This window comes from Cherax quadricarinatus, chromosome 49, assembly GCF_038502225.1.
Source record: "Cherax quadricarinatus isolate ZL_2023a chromosome 49, ASM3850222v1, whole genome shotgun sequence".
Lineage (NCBI taxonomy): Eukaryota > Metazoa > Arthropoda > Malacostraca > Decapoda > Parastacidae > Cherax > Cherax quadricarinatus.
The window spans coordinates 25,439,556-25,463,989 of NC_091340.1; the positions used below are offsets into that span (position 1 = coordinate 25,439,556).

General features: G+C 41.5%; 2 protein-coding genes across 2 annotated transcripts in view; one reads left to right on the top strand and one right to left on the bottom strand.

Moving 5' to 3' along the window:
- Nucleotides 1-1,525: 1,525 nt before the first annotated feature.
- Nucleotides 1,526-24,434, top strand: part of Eb1 (microtubule-associated protein RP/EB family member 1) — a 76,260-nt gene continuing 53,351 nt past the window's right edge. Inside the window, exon 1 of the mRNA XM_053788559.2 lies at nucleotides 1,526-1,620. The gene's annotated coding sequence lies outside the window, so the exon portion shown is untranslated. The remainder of the gene's footprint in view (nucleotides 1,621-24,434) is intronic.
- On the bottom strand, nucleotides 2,743-24,396 carry LOC128697047 (proteasome subunit beta type-2). The gene is made up of 5 exons (XM_053788561.2): nucleotides 24,205-24,396; nucleotides 8,015-8,089; nucleotides 7,581-7,774; nucleotides 4,674-4,839; nucleotides 2,743-3,454 (listed from the first exon to the last, which is right to left on the bottom strand). The coding sequence occupies exons 1-5, from the start codon at nucleotides 24,377-24,379 to the stop codon at nucleotides 3,297-3,299; spliced, it is 768 nt and encodes a 255-aa protein (XP_053644536.1). The 5' UTR covers nucleotides 24,380-24,396; the 3' UTR covers nucleotides 2,743-3,296.

Genomic DNA, 24,434 nt, shown 5'->3' on the forward strand with positions numbered 1-24,434 from the left:
TCAAGTCATGAAAACCACTTGTCTCCACTTCTAACACATCGTTGCTGTATGACCCTGGTGGGTTTAGTGCTTAATTTTCATTATAATAATAATTCTAACACACTCACACAAGCCTGCTTTATGTCCAAGCCCCTCAAACACAAAACCTTTACCCCCTCCCTCCAACCTTTCCTATGATAACTCCTACCCTTTATTCCCTCCATTAAGATTTATACACACTCCAAGTTATCTAATTTTGTTCCATCCTCTTTAAATGTCCAAATCACCTCAACAACTCCTCAGATTTTTCTTTTATATAGACTCTCAAATTCATCTACCAATCTTTGCATCTTTTCAGAATCTGCCAAGAGCTCTGTGTCATCGGCAAAAAGCAACTGTGACAACTGCCACTTATTAGATTCTTTATAATGCCACACTTCTCCCCAGCATATTCATTCTCTTACAACTCCATCTATAAACATGTTAAACAACAAGGTGACATCACACATCTTTCTAATACTCACTGGAAAATAATCATATTATTCACAAAGGACCAAGAGTATTTGTAACTACCTGACAATAATGCTGACAGACTAAGACCTGAGAGCCAGCCTCAGTCATACACACACACACAGTCATCATCACAATTATTAGGGTTCAGCACTTAGTTTTATAATAATAATCACAATTATTGTATTTATGGGCAAGTACTAAACCTGTAGAGATAATACACTGCATAGGAAATGTCAGGCAATCAGGCCTGATGTAAGGAAGGGGAGGATAGCCCATGTCCTGGGATCAAGAGCCTCTTCACTGTTGCAAGAGACTTGCCACAGTAATGGAGTGCAATTAACTAATGGTTACTACCACCCCTTCCCCTCTTAGCTGTCCCTTAACAAGCTTTCACCCCTTAAATGAGTCAAAACCCTTAAGTTAATTATTTAAAGTAACAGTTGTTGTGGTACACAACAACCGGACAAGACTGGTCAACCAGTCTTGCCCGGTTGTTGCTACTGGTGGCCCAGGACCAGACTTTGTCTGGTGCTTTCCTGGTTAACCAAGTTGTTGCTACTGGTGGTTCTGATTATTATTATAATAAAAATTAAGCGTTAAACCCATCAGGGTCATACAGCGCTGTTTGGTGGTCCTGAACCAGGCTAGTCTGGTCAGTCAAGTTGTTGCTACTCATAGTTGTGCACTAAGTTTCCACCACAGCCTGATTGATCCAGTACATACTTGAAATTTCAATTGGACATTACTAGCAGTGAACCAGATGATACAAGATCACATACATAATACTCTGAGTATTAGATGGTTAATGGGGTTTAAAGCGCTGTATAGCCCTTGTGGCTTAGCGCTTCTTTTTGATTATAATAATTAAAGCCAATCTTCTAGGGCCATTAAGGCTACACATGACCTTGTCATCAGCAGAAAATACTTCAATTTTTAAACTAAGGATTAAAATCAACTCTTAGTAAATATACACAGAAATACTCCTTTCAGTGTACACATCCTGTCAGAGGATCTGATAACAGAGGAGAGAGAGAGAGGATGTTTGAGGCAGTGAGGAGTGGAAGGAAGGGGACACAGCTGGGATTCTCAGTCTAGCATGTATTAAACCTCCGGCTGTCATCCACCAAGGTAGGACAGTAGTGTGTTGACATCACAATTCAAATGACACTCTGAACTGTGACATCCTCTCTCATTCTTCAGTGCAGACACTGTATTTCCAACCAGGACTAACATCCTTAACCATCTTTCAGTGCAAGCACTGTATCTCCCACCTACAGAACTAATATCCTCACCCATGTTTCAGAGTACAGGTGCTATACTTCCCACCTCCAGAACTGTAACATCCTCACCCATCGTTCAGAGTGCAGGCACTGACTTCCCACTTACAGGACTCAGTCAAGCTAACTGGTTTCCATGAATTCCTCATAGATGTTACCTTGCTTACACTCCAACATGTTGTCATATTATTAATACAGTCAAAACTAAGCATTAAACCCACAAGTCATAAAGTGCTACAGGATCGAATATGCTAAATGTCAAGTCATAAAAGCCACTTGCTTTCACTCACTCTACACAAGCTTGTTGAGTGTTTAAAGCCCCTCATGCTCAAAACCTTCATTTGTTCTCATTGATCTTGCCAATTATTTATAAATTCTGACTGATATAGTGGTTGATCTCAAGTAATAATGGTGAGGATATTATTATTATTATAATAAAAAAAAAGCACTAAACATGGTGAGGATATTGATGTTAGATCACTTGTCACGAGGAAAAGAGCATATACGTATATGAGATACAATCTTGGTCTCTTGTAAAGTTCCTTATATAGTCAGCTCTTATTAAAGCTCCTCTCTAGTCAGCCATCTTTGTAGACCTTCTCTACAGAATGTTATCTTTTACAAGTGCTACTGAACAACATGTACTATGAAGGCCTCTCCATGTACTACTGTAATTAATGTACTTTTTAAATTGTATTAAAAAAAAAATCGCTACAGAGTAGAGCTTTACAAGAGTGTTGGCTGTATCACAAGTGCAGTGAAGTGATGCATTAGACACCTATGCAACATCTGGGTGTCTACTTTGTAGATGTTTGTTCATCCAGTGACTTTATCAACACAATACTTGGATATAATGTCAACATTGTACAAATATATACAGAAGGCAGTAGAAGACGAGGTAATCAGTTCCCTCAGCCTAGGAGCAGGTGAAACAAACGAATCATAAAACAAGGATAGTGCACTGAAACAAAGATTTCACTTTTATTTTATTATAAAAAGTAGTAGGTGGGTTTCAGAATACCCTTCAAAATTTACCAACCAATACATCAACACAATACAGGAAAAATCAAATTTCACAAATGCTGGGGTCCATTCTGAAGTTGATGTTGGTCCAGGATGGGTCTTTGGGTCTGTCCTGAAGTTGATATTGGTCCAGGATGGGTTTTTGGGTCCATCCTGAAGTTAATGTTGGTCCAGGATGGGTTTTTGGGTCCATCCTGAAGTTAATGTTGGTCCAGGATGGATATTTGGGTCTGTCCTGAACTTCACAATAGTCCAGAGCAGACAAAAATCTCTGAAGTTTCTTCTCTATATGGCAGGTTAGCTGTGAAATATAACTTATTCTTTCGAGAAAGACAATGATGAAAATTTGAATTCTGTAAGAAATATATACTACACTATCCTCTTCCAGACAACTTAAACTCATTCAACCACTTTGCTTTCATGTTGTAAAGTGCATACCAAGTGTTATCAACCTGTAGGGCACTGCAACAGTGAAATGCACACATCAATATCGCTGCTTCGGGTCTACGCTGCTTCCCCCTCACCAACAATGTGTGGCATGTCCTTAATGCCCTCCTTAGAAATAATTCGCACTCGGAATTTAGGAAGGTTGATGATGAATCTCCTCTTGATCTCTGCCACGCACTTCTTCAAGAGTTCATATGCTTCCTTCTCGTTCATGTCTGTGTGGTAGAGGCACCAATATATTAGCAAGAATTATATAACAGTCAATGGAAATTCCTCAATGTAAATAAAACATAAGTCACAATTTTGTGAATGAAACAATGAAAAGTAAACCACCACCACTCTTCTGTGCAGGGATTATTATTATTAACACCACAGTAGGGTGACCTCCCTCTAAAAAAGGAAAAAATTCACCATCATTCATACAATCACTCTTTTGCCAGCAGTGGTGGCATCACAGTTAAGATGACCACAATGAAGAGAGCTTGAGTTACTTGTGACTGGTATTTGCAGTCTGAGCACAGGTACTATAGCTGGGCCAGGAGCTGTAATTTGACCTTTACAACCACATATAGGTGAGTACATTACACAAGGTAAATGAGTAATTAATAATCACCCAGTTTAAGTAAGCTGTATTATGACCGAGCTTAGTACAGTTGGGAAGATGTTGCAACACCTCTACCCCAATCATAATAATAATAATATTTTCTCCTCTGATCTCTCTACTAGTTAATGCTGAACAAACATTTAATTGATATACTGTATTTGGGTACCAACCACTGGTTAAAAACCATCAACTCTAAAGAATGACACACTGAGCAACCAACTTAAGTCTTACAGCAGCCTTGTTCACAATGTGTATTATACATAACCATCCCTTGTACAGTGGAACCTCAAATATCGAACTGCTCCCAGCTTAGCCAATTATGTAAGTATATTTTTGTAAGTGCTTTTATAAGTGTATTTTTGAGGGTCTGAAATGAACTAATCTAATTTACATTATTCTTGATGGGAATAAATTCATTCGGTAACGGCACTCGAACAGCCATCTGGAACTAAGAAAGTTCGATATTTGAGGTTCCACTGTACTGGGGTTCTTCAGGGAGCAGACACCTTCTGTGTTATAACTTGTTTATAAGTTGGAACACCAGAAACAGAACTTGAAAGTAAATTGGAACACAACTTTTCACAAGTGAAAAATCCCATGTATATTTTGTGCCTGAACAAATACTTTTAAAAGATGTAAATGAAAGAATTTAAATGAAAATGAACTACATAAATACACTGATAACATGTTAATGTGAACACTACTACCATAAACCAGACATACCACCAGGCAGGTATACTCTTGTTTATGACAGTAAAGATGGTACCAGACATACCACCAGGAGGGTATACCTTGTTTATGAGAGTGAAGATGCTACCAGACATACTCACCGGGGGTATACTCCTTGTCCATGACAGAGAGGGTGAACATACCACCATAACCAAAGGCATAGTACTTGACAGGGATGGAGGCTGCCAGATAGTCCATATAGAAAAGTTCCGTTTTATTGGTGTCCGGATCAACTCCACCCATCAGTAAGTTCACAAAATACGGCTCCTGTAAAGAACATACTATAACAGAATAAGTTTATCAAAGTAATTCTTAACCAGAATGCTGAGTGTATTATGAGATGGATGAAGGGTGATAATTACCACATACCCATCCTGTGTTTAATAATTAAAAGGTTACTGCCATACACAGTATAGGGAACAATAAAGCTAAGATATACCTTTGATGAGTTTCGAGAGTCTTTCTACTCCCAGAGCCCAGCCATGGGCCAGGTTTGTTTGGTGCTAGCCTGGTTTTATTAATGTCACCTTTGCACCATTTATAACCTTTCTGGTATATTTTTAAATGTTTATACAGTAGTGCACTGTATGTATATTGTAATAAACAGAATAGATTAAATCAGCTCTAATATACATTATTTAGGTATGCATACTTGTCAGAGAGCCTGTCGTAAGTCTGAGTCGTTGGTAAATGAGTACATCACTAAGTGAAGAGAGGCTGTACTTAATTGAAGTGATGAACATGACATTTGTTAACAAGTAACAGTTACGAAACCGAAACTGTCTTGCAGAAAACTGAAATTTCAGAGCAAATTAACATTTATGAAAACCGGTTAGCCAGACTTGAGTCCTGGAGGTGGGAAGTGCAGTGCCTGCACTCTGAAGGATGGGTATTGACATGCTGCAGTTTTTGAAGTGCCGTATAGGCATGTCTCTGGCAAGGCAGTGATGTAATGAGTAATGATGAGTGTGTTTCTTCTTTTTCAGGTCACCCTACCTTGATGGGAAATAGCAGATGCATTAAAAAAATAAAAATAGTACTTGAAAATATTGTAATATGTTCTGAAGGTGGGAAACACAGTGCCTGCACTCTGAATAATAGGTGGAGGTGGGAAGTACAGTGCCTGCATTCTGAATAATAGGTGGAGGTGGAAAGTACAGTGCCTGCACTCTGAAGGATAGGTGGAGCCATTACAGTTCAGAAGAACATTGTCTGAATTACAATGTCAGCACACTTCTGGCAAGACAGCAGATTGAGTAAACAACTGTGAAAGTGTTTCCTCTTTTTTGTTGGGTCAGTATTGTCTTAAGAGAGTAGTGACCCAGCAAGACAATACTGACTCGTGACACTACTAATCCAACAAGACAATAGTGACCCAGCAAGACAATATTGACCCAGCAAGACAATACTAACCTAACAAGACAATGCTAACTTAAAACAACATCAAAGATGGTTGACACAAACCCACTACCATTATAGCATGCTCCTCGCTTAGTGATGAATTCGTTTACCGATGTGGTCTTAGGAACGGAACCCTGTCGTTAAGTGAGGAGAGGCTGTACTTATAACAGCTACCATTTGGAAGGAAATGCTACAAAATAATGATATAATGGAAAACAAGACAAATGTAGTATAATTCGATCCTTTGTTGACAATGTTTCAACTGCCCAGTGAGCTTTATGAAGTTACAACTGTGAGTGACTTGATAAAGCTCACTGTGTAGGTGAAACACTGTTAATATAGGCTTGAAATATACAGTGTTTGTCCCTCTTTATTTCACCTACCACATATTACCATCCTACATATATGGTAGGTGATCAACATTTGAGTAAATCAACACTAGAGGAGTAAACACAGTCATAAGACTATATTAGAGTTCACTACGATGATTAACCCTTTGACTGTTTCAGGCCCCTCTCTGAAACTGTCATTCTATGTCGCTCAATTTTTGAAAAAAAAAAAATTATTTTTTCTTATGAAATGATAGAGAATCTTTTCCCGATGGTAATGACACCAAAAGTTCGAAATTTGGTCGAAAACTCGTGGAATTATGCTCCCGCGAAGTTAGCGGTCTCGGCGACATGTGCGTATCGGCGATTTCGCCGACTTTGAGCCCAATTTTCAGCCAATTCCATTGTTCCAGTTGACCAAACTCATAGCTATTTCTTTAGAACTCCATTTTATCTATCAGCTGAGCACAAGAAACCTCCCATTTACTAATTTGGACTACCCAATATGGTGGTCAGAAATTGGCAATTTGGCCAATTTCACACAAAATAAAAAAGATGCCAATTTCAAAATAGGGTCCAGAATAAACAAGGTAGACATTCGTGGCACTAAAATAACATATGCTCTGTTCATTAGTCACATCTATAGGCCCCTCTTATATTATTATTGCTTTCTATTTTGATTTTTTATTCATACAAAAAAATACAAAATTTACTGTTATGCAGACGACTGCATTATTGTAAAAATGGTATAAATAATATCAGTGCACTAGTGAAAGAATATTAGACTCCCCAGTTGACGTGTATTGGACGTGTGGTGTGATTTATTTACTCTTGAACATTGGTAAAAATCGAACATTTCCGCTACTTTGAGCTCAGTTTCAACGTCGTTTTCATCGTAAAAGTAATGAAAATCATCTCTATTTCTGTAATATGTTTTCCATTTTATCAACTAAGACCATGAAAACGCGAATACAACGATAAATACTATACGAAAATACACCTCAAAGTCGGCGTTTTATTCCAAAAAAACGATCAGAGTTTTTTTTTTCTCATTACGCAATGTGTGCTGCAGGATTTTTTTTATGTGGTGCACACTGACCACACAGACCCATTCTCTCACATGTGGGCCTACCAGCTTTCTCCCACTTGATTTGAAGCCGCTAGAATTATTGAGTATATATACGTCAGAAACATTGGCTCGTAAGACGTATTTATACGTCGAAAACAGTCAAAGGGTTAAACATTTGTAAGACTACATTAGAGTTGATGGTGACTGACCCTAGAACGTAGGTGGGTAGCCAGTGTGTGGCGGGTGAAGTGGACAGCAGCAGCAGGTGGCAGCTCGTAACCATTACGCATCTTGTACAACTGAATGTTCTTAGCAATGTACTCAGCAAACTGTGTAGTGTCTCCTGCCTCTCCTGATACAGCCATTACTAAGTTCTTGGAGAGAGCCAGCATCTTGTCATCATCTGTTAAGGAAAACAATTGTCCTTCAGTATTTAAACTACTGGGAAAATAACTTAACAGTGATGAATGCTAACAGCAAAGAGTATTAACAGTCAAGCGCACATATACACTCAGCAGTGAAACTGTCATCATATTTTACACTTGCTAGTGAAGTTGCCGTCATATGATACACTCACTGGTGTACTAAACTATCAGAATTAATAATGAAGGAGCAATAAAGCAACTCGCAGTGTATAACTCACCGGACTTCTGCACCATGATGCTCTGGAGGTGACTCATGTCTGTCGCCATCAACACAAAGTTGTTGAACTTGACGCCTGCAATAGAACAACTTGGTCACCAACTATAATGTTTGTTTGGTGATAATTAACTAGCAGGTAGAAAAGCTAAGAACTCTAGTGTATGATTGTTTCCTATAAAATATATAGCCCACCACAGTCTGATTCTTAGACATAACCCTCAACAGTTATAATTCTCAGAACTAAGTTGCAATGGTTACAAGTCTTGGAACTAAGCCACAATACAGGAGGGCTCCATTTTTGTGGCTGTTGGTTCCAGACCCTCCGACAATAAGCAAAAATCGCCAGCAAGTGGAAAAAGAGCAACTTTTTCGACACTGAATGCATCTAAGATGTCTGATAATTAAAGTGCTAGGCTCAACACACAACTCAGGATATAAATAACCATAATTTAAACCTAGAAGATGATTGATCATGTTGACCCTGATCTAAACCTCCATAATCTGACACCCAATCAAAACCTATTGGAAAGTAACTGCCTTTATTACACAGCATCACAAGCCATCACTATCATAAACAATGCTAAAAGTCTATCAGTACTTAACTACAACATCAGGTCCTTAAGCAAACACTATGATGACCTCCTAGCACTCCTTGAATCACTAAAGACACCCTTCTCCTGCATTATTCTTACTGAGACCTGGCTTAAGCAGGACACAATAGATATCTACCCTCTACCAGGATACACAGCAATCCACAACTGCAGACCATACCAAGTTGGGGGTGGTATTGCAATCTATTACTCTAACCAATTATCTTGTATTAGCACCACTTGCTTTAGTGATGAATATGGGGAATACATTTTTGCAAATTTTACTGTAAAAAACCTTAAGACGCCTATAACAATCGGTGCCATTTACCGGATACCTCACACAAACATCCCAAATTTCAGTGAGAAATTAAAGTCACTAATAACAAACAGACAAATGAATAAGCACCACCTTCTCTTAGCTGGAGACTTCAACATCAACCTTGGCTTACTAGATGATCAGCCTGTAACTGATTTCATCAACAATATGAACAACACACTTCTCATACCAACAATAACTAAACCAACCAGGCTCACTGAGACAAGTGCAACCATAATAGACCACATATGGACCAATATACTAGCCCCCCTTAAATCAGGGATAATCACAGATAGCACTACAGACCACTACCCTACCTTCCTCCTGACAAACATTAGTAAACCACCACTTGAATACAACAAAGTCTCATTTAGACTCCATGACGAGGCCTCAGTAAGGAAGTTCACAGCTGACCTAGAGACTGTTGATTGGCCTACAGAATTCTCCAAGGCCAATGGTATTGATGACTGGACAGACATTTTTCTTAACAAATTACTTAGACTATACAACAAACATTGTCCTATAAAAACAAAACAGATCACAAACAAACGGCTTGGTTGCCCATGGCTAACCAGCACCATTCTGAAATCCATTGACAAGAAACACCAATATGAAAAGCAATATAGACAGGGCTTAATACACAAAGATATTCTTAAACACTATTCATCAGCTCTCACCAAAGTAATAAAGAAAGCCAAACAACTATACTACTCCAGCAGATTCACAGACACTAGAGGAGATATAAAAAAGACCTGGAAAACACTCTCTCAGATTCTAGGGACCCACAAACTGAGAAAAACCATGAATATTGTCCTAACTAAACCTAATGAAACACCACTACATCCCACTGACACAGCTAACAAGATAAACGACTTCTTCTCAACCATAGGATCTAATCTCGCCAGTAAAATCCCACATACCAATGCCCATGCCGGGGACTACCTAGATGGGAATTTCGCTAATTCCTTCTATCTTGCACCAACTGAGCCCACGGAAGTCACTGAGATTATAAAGTCACTTAAAAATAACTTGGGGAATCTGTTTCATGTCCCACCATTACTGTACAAGCGAGCGGCCCATGTCCTTTCGCATGCTATTTCATTACTTTTTAACAAGTCACTAGAGACTAGCACCTTCCCGAAACTACTCAAGATGGCAAGGGTTACACCAATACATAAAGGTGGTGACCCTACAGACTTAAACAACTATAGGCCAATATCTAACTTACCATTGCTATCCAAAATCTTTGAGAAACTCGTGCACAGGAGACTGTATTCATTTATAACGGCTCAAAACATACTCAACCCCTGCCAATTTGGATTCAGGAAAAATAAAAGCACTAATGATGCAATCATAAAAATGCTAGATCTGCTTTACACAGCATTGGAAAATAAGGAATATCCACTAGGAATTTTTATTGACCTAAGAAAAGCTTTTGACACAGTAGACCACGACATCCTACTCCACAAACTTGATCATTACGGTATAAGAGGCCATGCGCTTGCTTATTTCAAATCTTACATTACTAATAGGTATCAGTACGTCACCATTAAAGACACAGCATCAGCAACACGGCCACTTGATACTGGAGTTCCGCAGGGAAGTGTCCTTGGTCCCCTGCTCTTCCTCATATAGTACATCAATGACCTTCCAAACGTATCCCAACACCTGAAACCCATTCTCTTTGCTGATGACACGACTTATGTCATCTCTCACCCTAATCTTGCCACCCTCAACACCATTGTGAATGAGGAGCTGATTAAAATATCGACTTGGATGACAGCCAATAAACTTACGCTTAACACTGACAAAACCTACTATATTATGTTTGGTAGCAGAGCAGGAGATGCTCAAATTAACATTAAGATTGACAACACTCTAATTACCAGAAATAATGGGGGCAAATTCCTAGGCTTATACCTTGACAACAACCTGAATTTCAGCACCCATATCCAGCATATAACCAAAAAAGTATCCAAAACGGTTGGGATCCTCTCCAAGATACGATACTACGTGCCGCAAAATGCCCTTCTCACACTATACCACTCACTTATTTATCCATACCTCACCTATGCTATTTGTGCTTGGGGATCAACTGCAGCAACACACCTAAAGCCAATAATAACCCAACAAAAAGCTGCAGTAAGAATAATCACTAAATCCCATCCCTGGCAACACCCCCCCCCCACTCTTCATACACCTAAACTTACTCCCAGTTCAGTACATCCACACTTACTACTGTGCAATCTACATCTACAGGGCCTTAAACTCTAATATCAACCTTGACCTAAAATGCTTTCTTGATAGTTGTGACAGAACCCACAGGCATAACACCAGACACAAACATCTCTATGACATTCCCCGTGTCCGACTAAACCTTTACAAAAATTCAATGTATGTCAAAGGCCCTAAAATCTGGAATACCCTACCTGAGAACTCTAGAACTGCAGACACATTCATCACCTTCAAAACTACCATTAGAAAACATCTTATCTCCCTGATACACCCCGTCAACTAACTACACGAATACCACCTGGTGGTTCACACTTACACTCACTCACTCATTTGACCATAAACAGAAATATTAATCTCAATCTTAAAATAATGAATCCTGTGATACTCCAATACTGAAACTATGTACTGTGCCAAAACAAAAGCATTCACATTGCTAAACTCACAAACTAGTATTTAGTCACTTAGCCATAATACCAACTTACCTCATAATTTGTAATATTTTACAATTAAGAATAAAACTAAGTCTGCCCGAAATGCCTAGCCATGCTAAGCGTTCTAGTGGTGCACTCTGTAATCACAATTTTACTACATGTAAACCACACAATAACCAAATTTCTGTTAACTCAGCATTGTAATCCTTATAGAGAATAAACTTGGAATTTGAATTTGAATAAAAAAAAAGATACAAAAGTAAATGCAAGTACATACAATACTTAAACTAAAATATGGTACAGGTTGCCCTTCCCTTACACAACTATGGCATGAAAATGGTAAAAACAGAGGAAAAAGCACCAAATATAATGAACAATGGCGTAAATAAAAACTACTGAAAAAGAGGGAGCTGAAAATGTGGGGCCCTCCTGTAGTAATAAGATATACCTGCTACAACACACAATAACTTTCAACCCTCCCTGCAACCTTTCCTTTCTTTTCTAGGCATTACACACTCTCTTAATTGTCTTATTCTGCATCATCATCTCTAAATGTTCAACCTAGATCAATTACCTCTAATCTGCCCACTAAATAATATCTTTTGCAACCCATCCCATCTTTTAATTCTCTGCGAAATATTCACCTCATGTATTGCTCTTAACCCTTTGAGGGTCCGTGCCGTAGATCTACGGCTGTATGTTGAGGGTCCAAATCGTAGATCTACGCCATGAGCTCAGCTGACTCTGATAAGCTGTGAGCAGTAAATCTGGGCCTAGATATGAGAGAATACATCTATGTGGTATGTGTGCACCACATAAAACAAATCCTGCAGCACACAGTGCATAATGAGAGAAAAAAAACTGAAACGTAATTTTCGATTAAAACAGTGACTGTGCAGTGTTTTTCGTATGTTTTTTATAGTTGTATTTGCAATTTCTTGGTCTCATTTGATAGAATGGAAGATATATTACAAAAATAGAGATGATTCTGATTGGTTTTAGTAATGGAAATGGGTTGAAACTGAGCTCAAAATAGCAGAAATGTTAAATTTTTGCTGATGTTCAAGAGTAAACAAATGATCCCACACGTCTAATACACACCAGCTGGTAGGTCTAATATACGTTCACAAATGTGGTGATATTATTTATACAATTATTACAGTATTGCATAACAGTAAATCTTCCATTTTTTGGTTTGAATAAAAATTCATTATGTGAATAAAAAATAAAAATGGAATTCATTTGTAAAGCCTGAAAACATAACTAATGAAGAGAGGAAATGTTAGTTTAGTTCCAGGAATGTCTGCATTGTTTATTCTGGATCCTATTTTGAAATTAGAATATTTTGAACTTTGCATTAAATTGGCCAAATTACCAATTTCCGATCACTTTATTTTGCAGTTGAAACAGTTGACTTGGCGATTTCTTATGCTTAATCGATAGAATAGAAGTAATACTAGTGAAATAGCTAAGAATTTGGTCGAGTGGAGTAATATAATTGGCCTAAAATGGGAGTCAAAGTCGGCAAAATCGCTGATGCGTAAATATTGCTGATACATCAAAATTCGCAAGAGCATAATTTCGTCAATTTTCCATCAAATTTCGTACTTATAAGAAAAAATAACAAAATTATTTTTTGAAAATTCTTGGACACTGGTGCGCACTTTGAAATTTGGCCTTTCGACACTGAAAGGGTTAAACATGACATCTCCACTACTTCCAGCCTCCTCCTAACTGCAATGTTTCAAACCTATGTTGCATCAATATAAAAGGATTGATATCACTATAATCTGATACATTTTCCTTTTTACCATTATTTACCTCAATAAAATACCTATCTTTATCCCTCATCGTCTATTATATGGTTCACCTCATCTTTTGAAGACTCATCTACTGACAAATCCATTCCTAAATATCTGAATATATTCACTTCCTCTACCATATACACAGCGTCATCAGTAAAAAGCAACTGTGACAACTGCCTCTTTGTAACAGACTCAGTATCTTTTAACTTCACAACTCTCCCCAGCACCCTAAACATTAACCTCTTTTACAATCCCATCTATAAATATGACTTGGTAACATGGTAACATCACACATCCCTAAGGCCTACTTTCAGTGGAAAATAATCTCCTCTCCTACATACCCTAATGTGCACCTCACTCTCTTCATAAAAACACTTGACTGTTGTTAGTAACCTAATACATACAGTAGTGCTACACAACACAATACTGTAACTACATAAACCCAAGAAATGTTATTTTTAAATTGTGCATACCTGTTACAAAATTAGGCAATATTTATCTCATACATTTTGAAAATCTTACATGGTTATGCAGAGCATTTTAAACAGAAAGAACAAAAGGCACAATGCTGTAACTGGAACAATACATAAATAAACCGCACTTGGGAAAAAGAAACTTATGATGACGTTTCAGTCCAACTTGGACCATTAACTAGTGTGTGACCAGCTAATGGTCCAAGTCAGACCATAAGTTTCTTTTCTCCTACTAGAACTTAACACTACCTCACAATGAATAGTTCAAGTTAAATCATTTGAATACTGTACCGAATTTAAAAGTATCAAGTTGTCCAAAGATATTATTATTGTTAAATGTAATGCTTAAGTAAGAAAACTATCTTAAAAGAAAAAATGTTAATACAGATATTGTACCAGCACAATACTTGCCTTAAAATATGACTCTGGTTGCCCTTCCCTTACACAATTGTGTAAAAATGGCAGAAAAGTGGAAAAACACTAAACATAATGAACAATGACTCATTTGAAAGAAAAATATAAACATGGAATGCCGAAGAGGGTGCTGAATATGCAGGGGCCTCCTGTATATATATCAGGCATATAGAGGCTTCTACAAGTCTCTCTCTCCTTGCCTAAGATTAAACCAGAATCATTGAAAATAGTTGTACATGGTACTACTGAATTATGAGGTACAGGGATGCCCATTTTAATGAAAATCCCATGCATCAACATGTCCAATACAATGGACATGGTTCATAGTATGAGAACCTACTGGACACGCACACCACTTGTAATGGACAAAATGCTGACACTGAATATCCGTCTGGTCAAATATTTGGTGCACTACACATGAAATTCATTATAGTATATGGGTTTATTATATTAAGATTTTACTGTAATCCCATGAAACAAGTTACACCAAAGATTTTTTTTTCTGTATTGAAATTTATGATCTAAGAACTCAAGAGGTTCACGTGGTAGGCTCCTTGGCTCTCAAGTGAAGGATCCAGGTTTGAGCCCAAAATGGGTGAAGAACTGACATGCCTTATTAATAACACTTGCTGCCCATTTTCACTCAGCAGTAAACTGGTTGGAAACACACAAAAGGGTACATCGAGATCCTTCAGATTTTTAAGTAATGGACTTGAAAAAGTCCATTGTGTGGGCAAGTTTCCTTACATACAAATTTTGGGGTGTCCCAAAGTATCGGAGGTATCAGCTAATTTTGATAGTATCATTATTGCCCTAAAACCAAGTCTCACTGATATCGGCAAAAGTTATCGTGCAATCCTTGACAATTTTGCTAAATTGTTGGACAATGATAACTGCAATTTGACATACAGAAAACCCTCCATATAATGGGCTAATTGGGAAAGTGGATGGCTGGCAATGGCAACTATGATGGATAGAGAATTGTATGTTTAATTCATGTTAAGTGCTAAACCCATGAGGGTCATCCAGCACAAGACATGGTAGAGGCTTGATCCTCTGTCTCCTGAGTGGGAGACAAAACGAGCTTCCTATTTGTACCATCTATACCACTGGACAGAGAAGAGACTGTTTTGCAATGATTGTAATAACAATAAACAATTCTGTAAGCAATGAACTTTGTCCACTGCTTGCAAACAAGTGACCCAGTAGATTTGTTCCGTATTTCCATTACATGGAAATACTATGCATGATAATTGTACTTATGTGTACTTCTTCTTCTTTCAACAAATTGGCCATATCCCACCAAGGCGGGGTGGTCCAAAAATAAAAAACAAAAGCTTCTCTTTTTAACTTAAGTACTGTACACAGGAGAAGGGGTTACTAGCCCCTTGCTCCCGGCATTTTAGTTGTCTCTTACGACACGCATGGCTTACGGATGAAGAATTCCATTCCACTTCCCCATGGAGATATGAGGAAATAAACAAGAACAAGAACTAGTAAGAAAATAGAAGAAAACCCAGAGGGGTGTGTAAATATATATATATGCTTGTTCATGCATGTGTAGTGTGACCTAAGTGTAAGTAGAAGTAACAAGATGTACCTGAAATCTTGCATGTTTATGAGACAGATAAAAGACACCAGTAATCCTACCATCATGTAAAACACTCACTTGGCAGGACGGTAGTACCTCCCTGGGTGGTTGCTGTCTACCAACCTGTACTTATGTGTACATGTGCCTAAATAAGCTTACTTCCTGTACTGTCAATAAAGGATCTCATTACATTGTAATCGTGTCTCTATCTCCATAGTGCAGGCTTGTTATACCATTTCTCTTCAGTAAGCAGGTACCTGGGTGCTAATTAGGTGACTTATGGGTGGCATTCTGGGAAAGAGGATTAGAGGACCATAATGAAAATTAACTGGATATACCTGCTGTCTTGCCTCGGTGGGAAACGGTCGATTTGTTAAAATAAAAAGCTGCTGTCTTGGGTTATACTGAGCTACTAACCCTCCAGATTAATAATCCTGGTTTATTCTGGATTATTAACCCTCCAGGTTGATAATCTTGGTTATCCTGAAAAATTACCCTCCTGGGTTAATCATCCTAAGTAATCAATCTAGGTTAATTATACTGAGGGAAGTTTCTCACTCATAAGCTGTCTTGTGACCTGGCAGGCAACACTCTCGCCTCACACACTGAGTGTCTGTGATTCAGCCCGTGGCTGGGTGGACTTACACCTCTTGGTCTTGCTCACCTGGCAAGCAAATAGGTACCTGGGTGATAGTTACCTTACACATACTATCCCTGTTCACCTAACAGAAAGTGTTAGTGGACTGGTGTGGGTGGCACAATGAAAATAAAACACAGTCCTTGATGACACATTGCATTTCTTGGGTTATCTTGGGTGGCTAACCCTCCCCTGGGTTATCTTGGGTGACTAACCCTCCCCTGGGTTATCCTGGGTGCCTAACCCTCCCCTGGGTTATCCTGGGTGACTAACCCTCCCCTGGGTTACCCTGGGTGACTAACCCTCCCCTGGGTTATCTTGGGTGACTAACCCTCCCCTGGGTTATCTTGGGTGACTAACCCTCCCCTGGGTTATCCTGGGTGACTAATCCTCCCCTGGGTTATCCTGGGTGACTAACCCTCCCCTGGGTTATCTTGGGTGACTAACCCTCCCCTGGGTTATCCTGGGTGGCTAACCCTCCCCTGGGTTATCCTGGGTGGCTAACCCTCCCATGGGTTATCCTGGGTGGCTAACCCTCCCCTGGGTTATCTTGGGTGACTAACCCTCCCCTGGGTTATCCTGGGTGACTAACCCTCCCCTGGGTTATCTTGGGTGACTAACCCTCCCCTGGGTTATCCTGGGTGACTAACCCTCCCCTGGGTTATCTTGGGTGACTAACCCTCCCCTGGGTTATCTTGGGTGACTAACCCTCCCCTGGGTTATCCTGGGTGACTAACCCTCCCCTGGGTTATATTGGGTGACTAACCTTCCCCTGGGTTATCTTGGGTGACTAACCCTCCCCTGGGTTATCTTGGGTGACTAACCCTCCCCTGGGTTATCTTGGGTGACTAACCCTCCCCTGGGTTATCCTGGGTGACTAATCCTCCCCTGGGTTATCCTGGGTGACTAACCCTCCCCTGGGTTATCTTGGGTGACTAACCCTCCCCTGGGTTATCCTGGGTGGCTAACCCTCCCCTGGGTTATCCTGGGTGGCTAACCCTCCCCTGGGTTATCTTGGGTGACTAACCCTCCCCTGGGTTATCCTGGGTGACTAACCCTCCCCTGGGTTATCTTGGGTGACTAACCCTCCCCTGGGTTATCCTGGGTGACTAACCCTCCCCTGGGTTATCCTGGGTGGCTAACCCTCCCCTGGAGTTTACCTGGAGAGAGTTCTGGGGGTCAACCCCCCCGCGGCCCGGTCTGTGACCAGGCCTCCTGGTGGATCAGAGCCTGATCAACCAGGCTGTTGCTGCTGGCTGCACGCAAACCAACGTACGAGCCACAGCCCGGCTGGTCAGGAACCGACTTTAGGTGCTTGTCCAGTGCCAGCTTGAAGACTGCCAGGGGTCTGTTGGTAATCCCCCTTATGTATGCTGGGAGGCAGTTGAACAGTCTCGGGCCCCTGACACTTATTGTATGGTCTCTTAACGTGCTAGTGACACCCCTGCTTTTCATTGGGGGGATGTTGCATCGTCTGCCAAGTCTTTTGCTTTCGTAGCGAGTGATTTTCGCGTGCAAGTTCGGTACTAGTCCCTCTAGGATTTTTCAGGTGTATATAATCATGTATCTCTCCTGCCTGCATTCCAGGGAATACAGGTTCAGGAACCTCAAGCGCTCCCAGTAATTGAGGTGTTTTATCTCCGTTATGCGCGCCGTGAAGGTTCTCTGTACATTTTCTAGGTCAGCAATTTCACCTGCCTTGAAAGGTGCTGTTAGTGTGCAGCAATATTCCAGCCTAGATAGGACCTGAAGAGTGTCATCATGGGCTTGGCATCCCTAGTTTTGAAGGTTCTCATTATCCATCCTGTCATTTTTCTAGCAGATGCGATTGATACGATGTTATGGTCCTTGAAGGTGAGATCCTCCGACATGATCACTCCCAGGTCTTTGACGTTGGTGTTTCGCTCTATTTTGTGGCCAGAATTTGTTTTGTACTCTGATGAAGATTTAATTTCCTCGTGTTCACCATATCTGAGTAATTGAAATTTCTCATCGCTGAACTTCATATTGTTTTCTGCAGCGCACTGAAAGATTTGGTTGATGTCCGCCTGGAGCCTTGCAGTGTCTGCAATGGAAGACACTGTCATGCAGATTCGGGTGTCGTCTGCAAAGGAAGACACGGTGCTGTGGCTGACATCCTTGTCTATGTCAGATATGAGGATGAGGAACAAGATGGGAGCGAGTACTGTGCCTTGTGGAACAGAGCTTTTCACCGTAGCTGCCTCGGACTTTACTCTGTTGACTACTACTCTCTGTGTTCTGTTAGTGAGGAAATTATAGATCCATCGACCGACTTTTCCTGTTATTCCTTTAGCACGCATTCTGTGCGCTATTACGCCATGGTCACACTTGTCGAAGGCTTTTGCAAAGTCTGTATATATTACATCTGCATTCTTTAGTCTTCTAGTGCATCTAGGACCTTGTCGTAGTGATCCAATAGTTGAGACAGACAGGAGCGACCTGTTCTAAACCCATGTTGCCCTGGGTTGTGTAACTGATGGGTTTCTAGATGGGTGGTGATCTTGCTTCTTAGGACCCTTTCAAAGATTTTTATGATATGGGATGTTAGTGCTATCGGTCTGTAGTTCTTTGCTGTTGCTTTACTGCCCCCTTTGTGGAGTGGGGCTATGTCTGTTGTTTTTAGTAACTGTGGGCTGACCCCCGTGTCCATGCTCCCTCTCCATAGGATGGTAAAGGCTCGTGATAGGGGCTTCTTGCAGTTCTTGATGAACACGGAGTTCCACGAGTCTGGCCCTGGGGCAGAGTGCATGGGCATGTCATTTATCGCCTGTTCGAAGTCATTTGGCGTCAGGATAACATCAGATAGGCTTGTGTTAACCAAATTCTGTGGCTCTCACATAAAAAATTCATTTTGATCTTCAACTCTCAGTCTGGTTAGCGGCTTGCTAAAAACTGAGTCATATTGGGACTTGAGTAGCTCACTCATTTCCTTGCTGTCATCTGTGTAGGACCCATCTTGTTTAAGTAAGGGCCCAATACTGGACGTTCTCGACTTTGATTTGGCATAGGAGAAGAAATACTTTGGGTTTCTTTCAATTTCATTTATGCTTTTAGTTCTTCTCGCGATTCCTGACTCCTATAAAATTCCTTTAGCTTAAGTTCGATGTTTGCTATTTCTCTGACCAGTGTCTCCCTACGCATTTCAGATATATTGACCTCTTTTAGCTGCTGTGTTATTCTTTTCCGTCGCCTGTAAAGGGAGCGCCTGTCTCTTTCTATTTTACATCTACTCCTCCTTTTTCTTAGAGGAATAAGCCTTGTGCATACATCGAGTGCCACCAAGTTAATCTGTTCTAGGCATAAGTTGGGGTCTGTGTTGCTTAGTATATCTTCCCAGCTTATATCAGTTAGGACTTGGTTTACTTGGTCCCACTTTATGTTTTTGTTATTGAAGTTGAATTTGGTGAATGCTCCCTCGTGACTAATCTCATTATGTCGGTCTGGGGCTCCGCGCATACATGTCTGAAGCTCAATTATGTTGTGATCTGAGTATATTGTTTTTGATATGGTGACATTTCTTATCAGATCATCATTGTTAGCGAATATGAGGTCTAGTGTATTCTCCAGTCTAGTAGGCTCTATTATTTACTGGTTTAAATTGAATTTTGTGCAGAGATTTAAAAGCTCGTGTGAGTGTGAGTTTTCATCAGAGCTGCCTCCTGGTGTTATTACTGCAACAATATTATTTGCTATATTCCTCCATTTTAGGTGCCTTAAGTTGAAATCCCCCAGGAACAAGATGTTGGGTGCAGGAGCTGGAAGATTTTCCAGACAGTGGTCAATTTTTAACAGCTGTTCCTGGAATTGCTGGGATGTTGCATCCGGAGGCTTGTAGACTACCACAATGACTAGGTTTTGGTTCTCGATCTTTACTGCTAAAACTTCCACTACATCATTTGAGGCATTAAGCAGTTCTGTGCAAACAAGTGACTTTGCAATGTACAGGCCAACCCCCCCCTTTTGCCTGTTCACTCTGTCACATCTGTATAGGTTGTAACCTGGGATCCATATTTTGTTGTCCAAGTGATCCTTTATGTGGGTCTCAGTGAAAGCCGCAAACACTGCCTTTGCCTCTGCAAGCAGTCCATGGATGAAAGGTATTTTGTTGTTTGTTGCTGGCTTTAGATCCTGTATATTTGCAAAGAAGAATGTCATCGGACTGGTGGTATTGTTGGTACTGGGGGGGGATTTTTTTTCCGGCATTAGTATCTGTATCTGTTGGTTTGGAGTGGAGGCCATCGACTGTGGTTCCACTCCAGGAATGACTGGATTTGGTGTACGATTTCTGCCATTTCCTGCCAGTTTTTTTTCCTTCCTGGCTCTAAAAAACCTCTCCCTCTTGAGTGGCTGTGGCTACCCAGGTTTTCCCATGGCCTGGATGTTTTGTATCTTTTTGTCCCCTTTAGATGGTGTGCCTGGCAATTTAAGTTACAGCACAGTCTTTCCTGTACTGAAGAGGTACACATTTCAGGGTGAAAAAGCTTACAGGAAGGGAGTTTGCATTTTCCTGTTGTCATATGGGCACGGCACTTTCTAGGGTGGTCATAATTGCACGTCCCATCTGTTTTTCCAGATTTACCATGTCTGCAGATACCAAGTGCATAGTATGTGCGCAGGCTTGGTTTCCGTTTGCCTTGGGTTTCTGTGACTGTATTCCCTGTTGGTGCATGTTTACCTGTCTTATTCCTATCCTCCCTAGCACCAACAATGGAGCTCCCACCAGTTGTGTTTGGTAATATATCCTCACTATTGCTAGTGGAGTCCTCTTGTTTGCTATTTCCTGTGGTATTTCTAGTTTGCAATATTGGTTTTATCTTATCTTTGACTACACTTGTTTCCCCACTATGGCTCCTGTCCCCTATGAGGTCATTTATATGCATTCCTTCCTGCGTATAATTCCCGACTACCTGGACAAAATCTCCAGCTTCACCATTACTGTCTCCCAGGACAGCACTTCCAGCTTTACCATTACTGTCTCCCAGGACAGCACCTCCAGCTTCACCATTACTGTCCCCCAGGACAGCACCTCCAGCTTCACCATTACTGTCTCCCAGGACAGCACCTCCAGCTTCACCATTACTGTCTCCCAGGACAGCACCTCCAGCTTCACCATTACTGTCCCCCAGGACAGCACCTCCAGCTTCACCATTACTGTCTCCCAGGACAGCACCTCCAGCTTCACCATTACTATCTCCCAGGACAGCACCTCCAGCTTCACCATTACTGTCTCCCAGGACAGCACCTCCAGCTTCACCATTACTGTCTCCCAGGACAGCACGTCCAGCTTTACCATTACTGTCTCCCAGGACAGCACCTCCAGCTTCACCATTACTATCTCCCAGGACAGCACCTCCAGTTTCACCATTACTGTCTCCCAGGACAGCATCTCCAGCTTCACCATTACTGTCTCCCAGGACAGCGCTATCAGCCCCACATTTACTGACTACCAGGACATCACCTCCAGCCTTACAGTTTCTGACTACATGGCCAGTATCAAGGGCAGTACCATTCAGCCCAGACTTTTTATGTTCCCATCTGTTGTAGAAAGCTTCCAGGTTTTCTACGAAAGCAGCTTTGATGTTATCCTCTTTTAATACCCTTGTGATTTTAGTCCACAGATTTATCTCATTTGGGCATACCCAAAAACACTTCCCTGTTTTAATACTGCTTGTAGCTAGTTCTTGGATATCTGCACAAGGGGCGTGACACCAATTTCCACAAAAATGACAATTTATCCATGTGGAAGCCCGTTTGTTTGATTGATTGCAGACTACACAGAGCTTCATAATGATTTGAGTGGTTGATTTACTGTAATTCTACTAGCAACCTCTTGAATACTCTATTAATAACCTCCTTAAATGAAGCTCTAGTTATTTGTATTTCTATTTCTAACTTTACTTGTATATTGGACAGCTTACCGTGTATGTTCCTGACTTATATTTATTGTTTGTGTTATCCTGGGTTATCCTGGGTGGCTAACCCTCCCCCGGGTTATCTTTGGTGACTAACCCTCCCCTGGGTTATCCTGGCTGACTAACCCTCCCCTGGGTTATCTTGGGTGGCTAACCCTCCCCTGGGTTATCTTGGGTGACTAACCCTCCGCTGGGTTATCCTGGGTGGCTAACCCTCCCCTGGGTTATCCTGGGTGGCTAACCCTCCCCTGGGTTATCCTGGGTGACTAACCCTCCCCTGGGTTATCTTGGGTGACTAACCCTCCCCTGGGTTATCCTGGCTGACTAACCCTCCCCTGGGTTATCTTGGGTGGCTAACCCTCCCCTGGGTTATCTTGGGTGACTAACCCTCTGCTGGGTTATCCTGGGTGACTAACCCTCCCCTGGGTTATCTTTGGTGACTAACCCTCCCCTGGGTTATCCTGGGTGACTAACCCTCCCCTGGGTTATCCTGGCTGACTAACCCTCCCTGGGTTATCCTCGCTGACTAACCCTCCCCTGGGTTATCCTGGCTGACTAACCCTCCCCTGGGTTATCCTGGATGACTAACCCTCCCCTGGGTTATCCTGGCTGACTAACCCTCCCCTGGGTTATCCTGGATGACTAACCCTCCCCTGGGTTATCCTGGCTGACTAACCCTCCCCTGGGTTATCCTGGATGACTAACCCTCCCCTGGGTTATCCTGGATGACTAACCCTCCCCTGGGTTATCCTGGATGACTAACCCTCCCCTGGGTTATCCTGGATGACTAACCCTCCCCTGGGTTATCCTGGATGACTAACCCTCCCCTGGGTTATCCTGGATGACTAACCCTCCCCTGGGTTATCCTGGATGACTAACCCTCCCCTGGGTTATCCTGGATGACTAACCCTCCCCTGGGTTATCCTGGATGACTAACCCTCCCCTGGGTTATCCTGGATGACTAACCCTCCCCTGGGTTATCCTGGATGACTAACCCTCCCCTGGGTTATCCTGGATGACTAACCCTCCCCTGGGTTATCCTGGATGACTAACCCTCCCCTGGGTTATCCTGGATGACTAACCCTCCCCTGGGTTATCCTGGATGACTAACCCTCCCCTGGGTTATCCTGGATGACTAACCCTCCCCTGGGTTATCCTGGATGACTAACCCTCCCCTGGGTTATCCTGGATGACTAACCCTCCCCTGGGTTATCCTGGATGACTAACCCTCCCCTGGGTTATCCTGGGTGACTAACCCTCCCCTGGGTTATCCTGGGTGACTAACCCTCCCCTGGGTTATCCTGGGTGACTAACCCTCCCCTGGGTTATCCTGGGTGACTAACCCTCCCCTGGGTTATCCTGGGTGACTAACCCTCCCCTGGGTTATCCTGGGTGACTAACCCTCCCCTGGGTTATCCTGGGTGACTAACCCTCCCCTGGGTTATCATATCATAAATCATAAAAGTTATTTACTCACCAATGAGTCATTCTAGACTCATGATGGTGATGTAGTGAGTACTAGTGAGGGAGGTGAGTATAGCAGTGAGCAGGCAGACAGGAAACAGTTTGAAGGAACAGCAGTAAATAAATAAATAACAAAAAGGCACAATACCGTGACTGGAACGATACACAAATAACCCGCACATAAAAGAGAGAAGCTTACGACGACGTTTCGGTCCGACTTGGACCATTGACAAAGTCACACAGCAGTAATTATGACAGCAGCAGCGTGCGGGAGAATCACATAAAAACAGCAATTTACTCACCAATGAGGCATTCTAGACTCATGATGCTGGTGTAGTGAGTACTAGTGAGCGAGCACAGTATACTAGTCAGCGGGAGGACAGGAGTAGAGCAGCAGGAGCAGCAGAAACAGCAGTAAATAAGACAGCAGCAGCAGTAGTAGTCAGTGACTTGCACTTGTGGTAAACACTGCAGCATTCACTACTGCATTAACTTCCCTCACATCTCCTCCCTACACATCCCCCACAGACCT

Excerpts from the sequence above, each read along its gene's own strand:
- LOC128697047 (XM_053788561.2), bottom strand. The coding sequence starts at position 24,379 with ATGCTGCAGTGTTTACCACAAGTGCAAGTCACTGACTACTACTGCTGC. Across the intron at positions 8,090-24,204 it reads GAGTCTAGAATGCCTCATTG|GCGTCAAGTTCAACAACTTT; the intron begins GTGAGTAAATTG and ends GTTCTATTGCAG. Across the intron at positions 3,455-4,673 it reads GGACAAGGAGTATACCCCCG|ACATGAACGAGAAGGAAGCA; the intron begins GTGAGTATGTCT and ends TCTACCACACAG.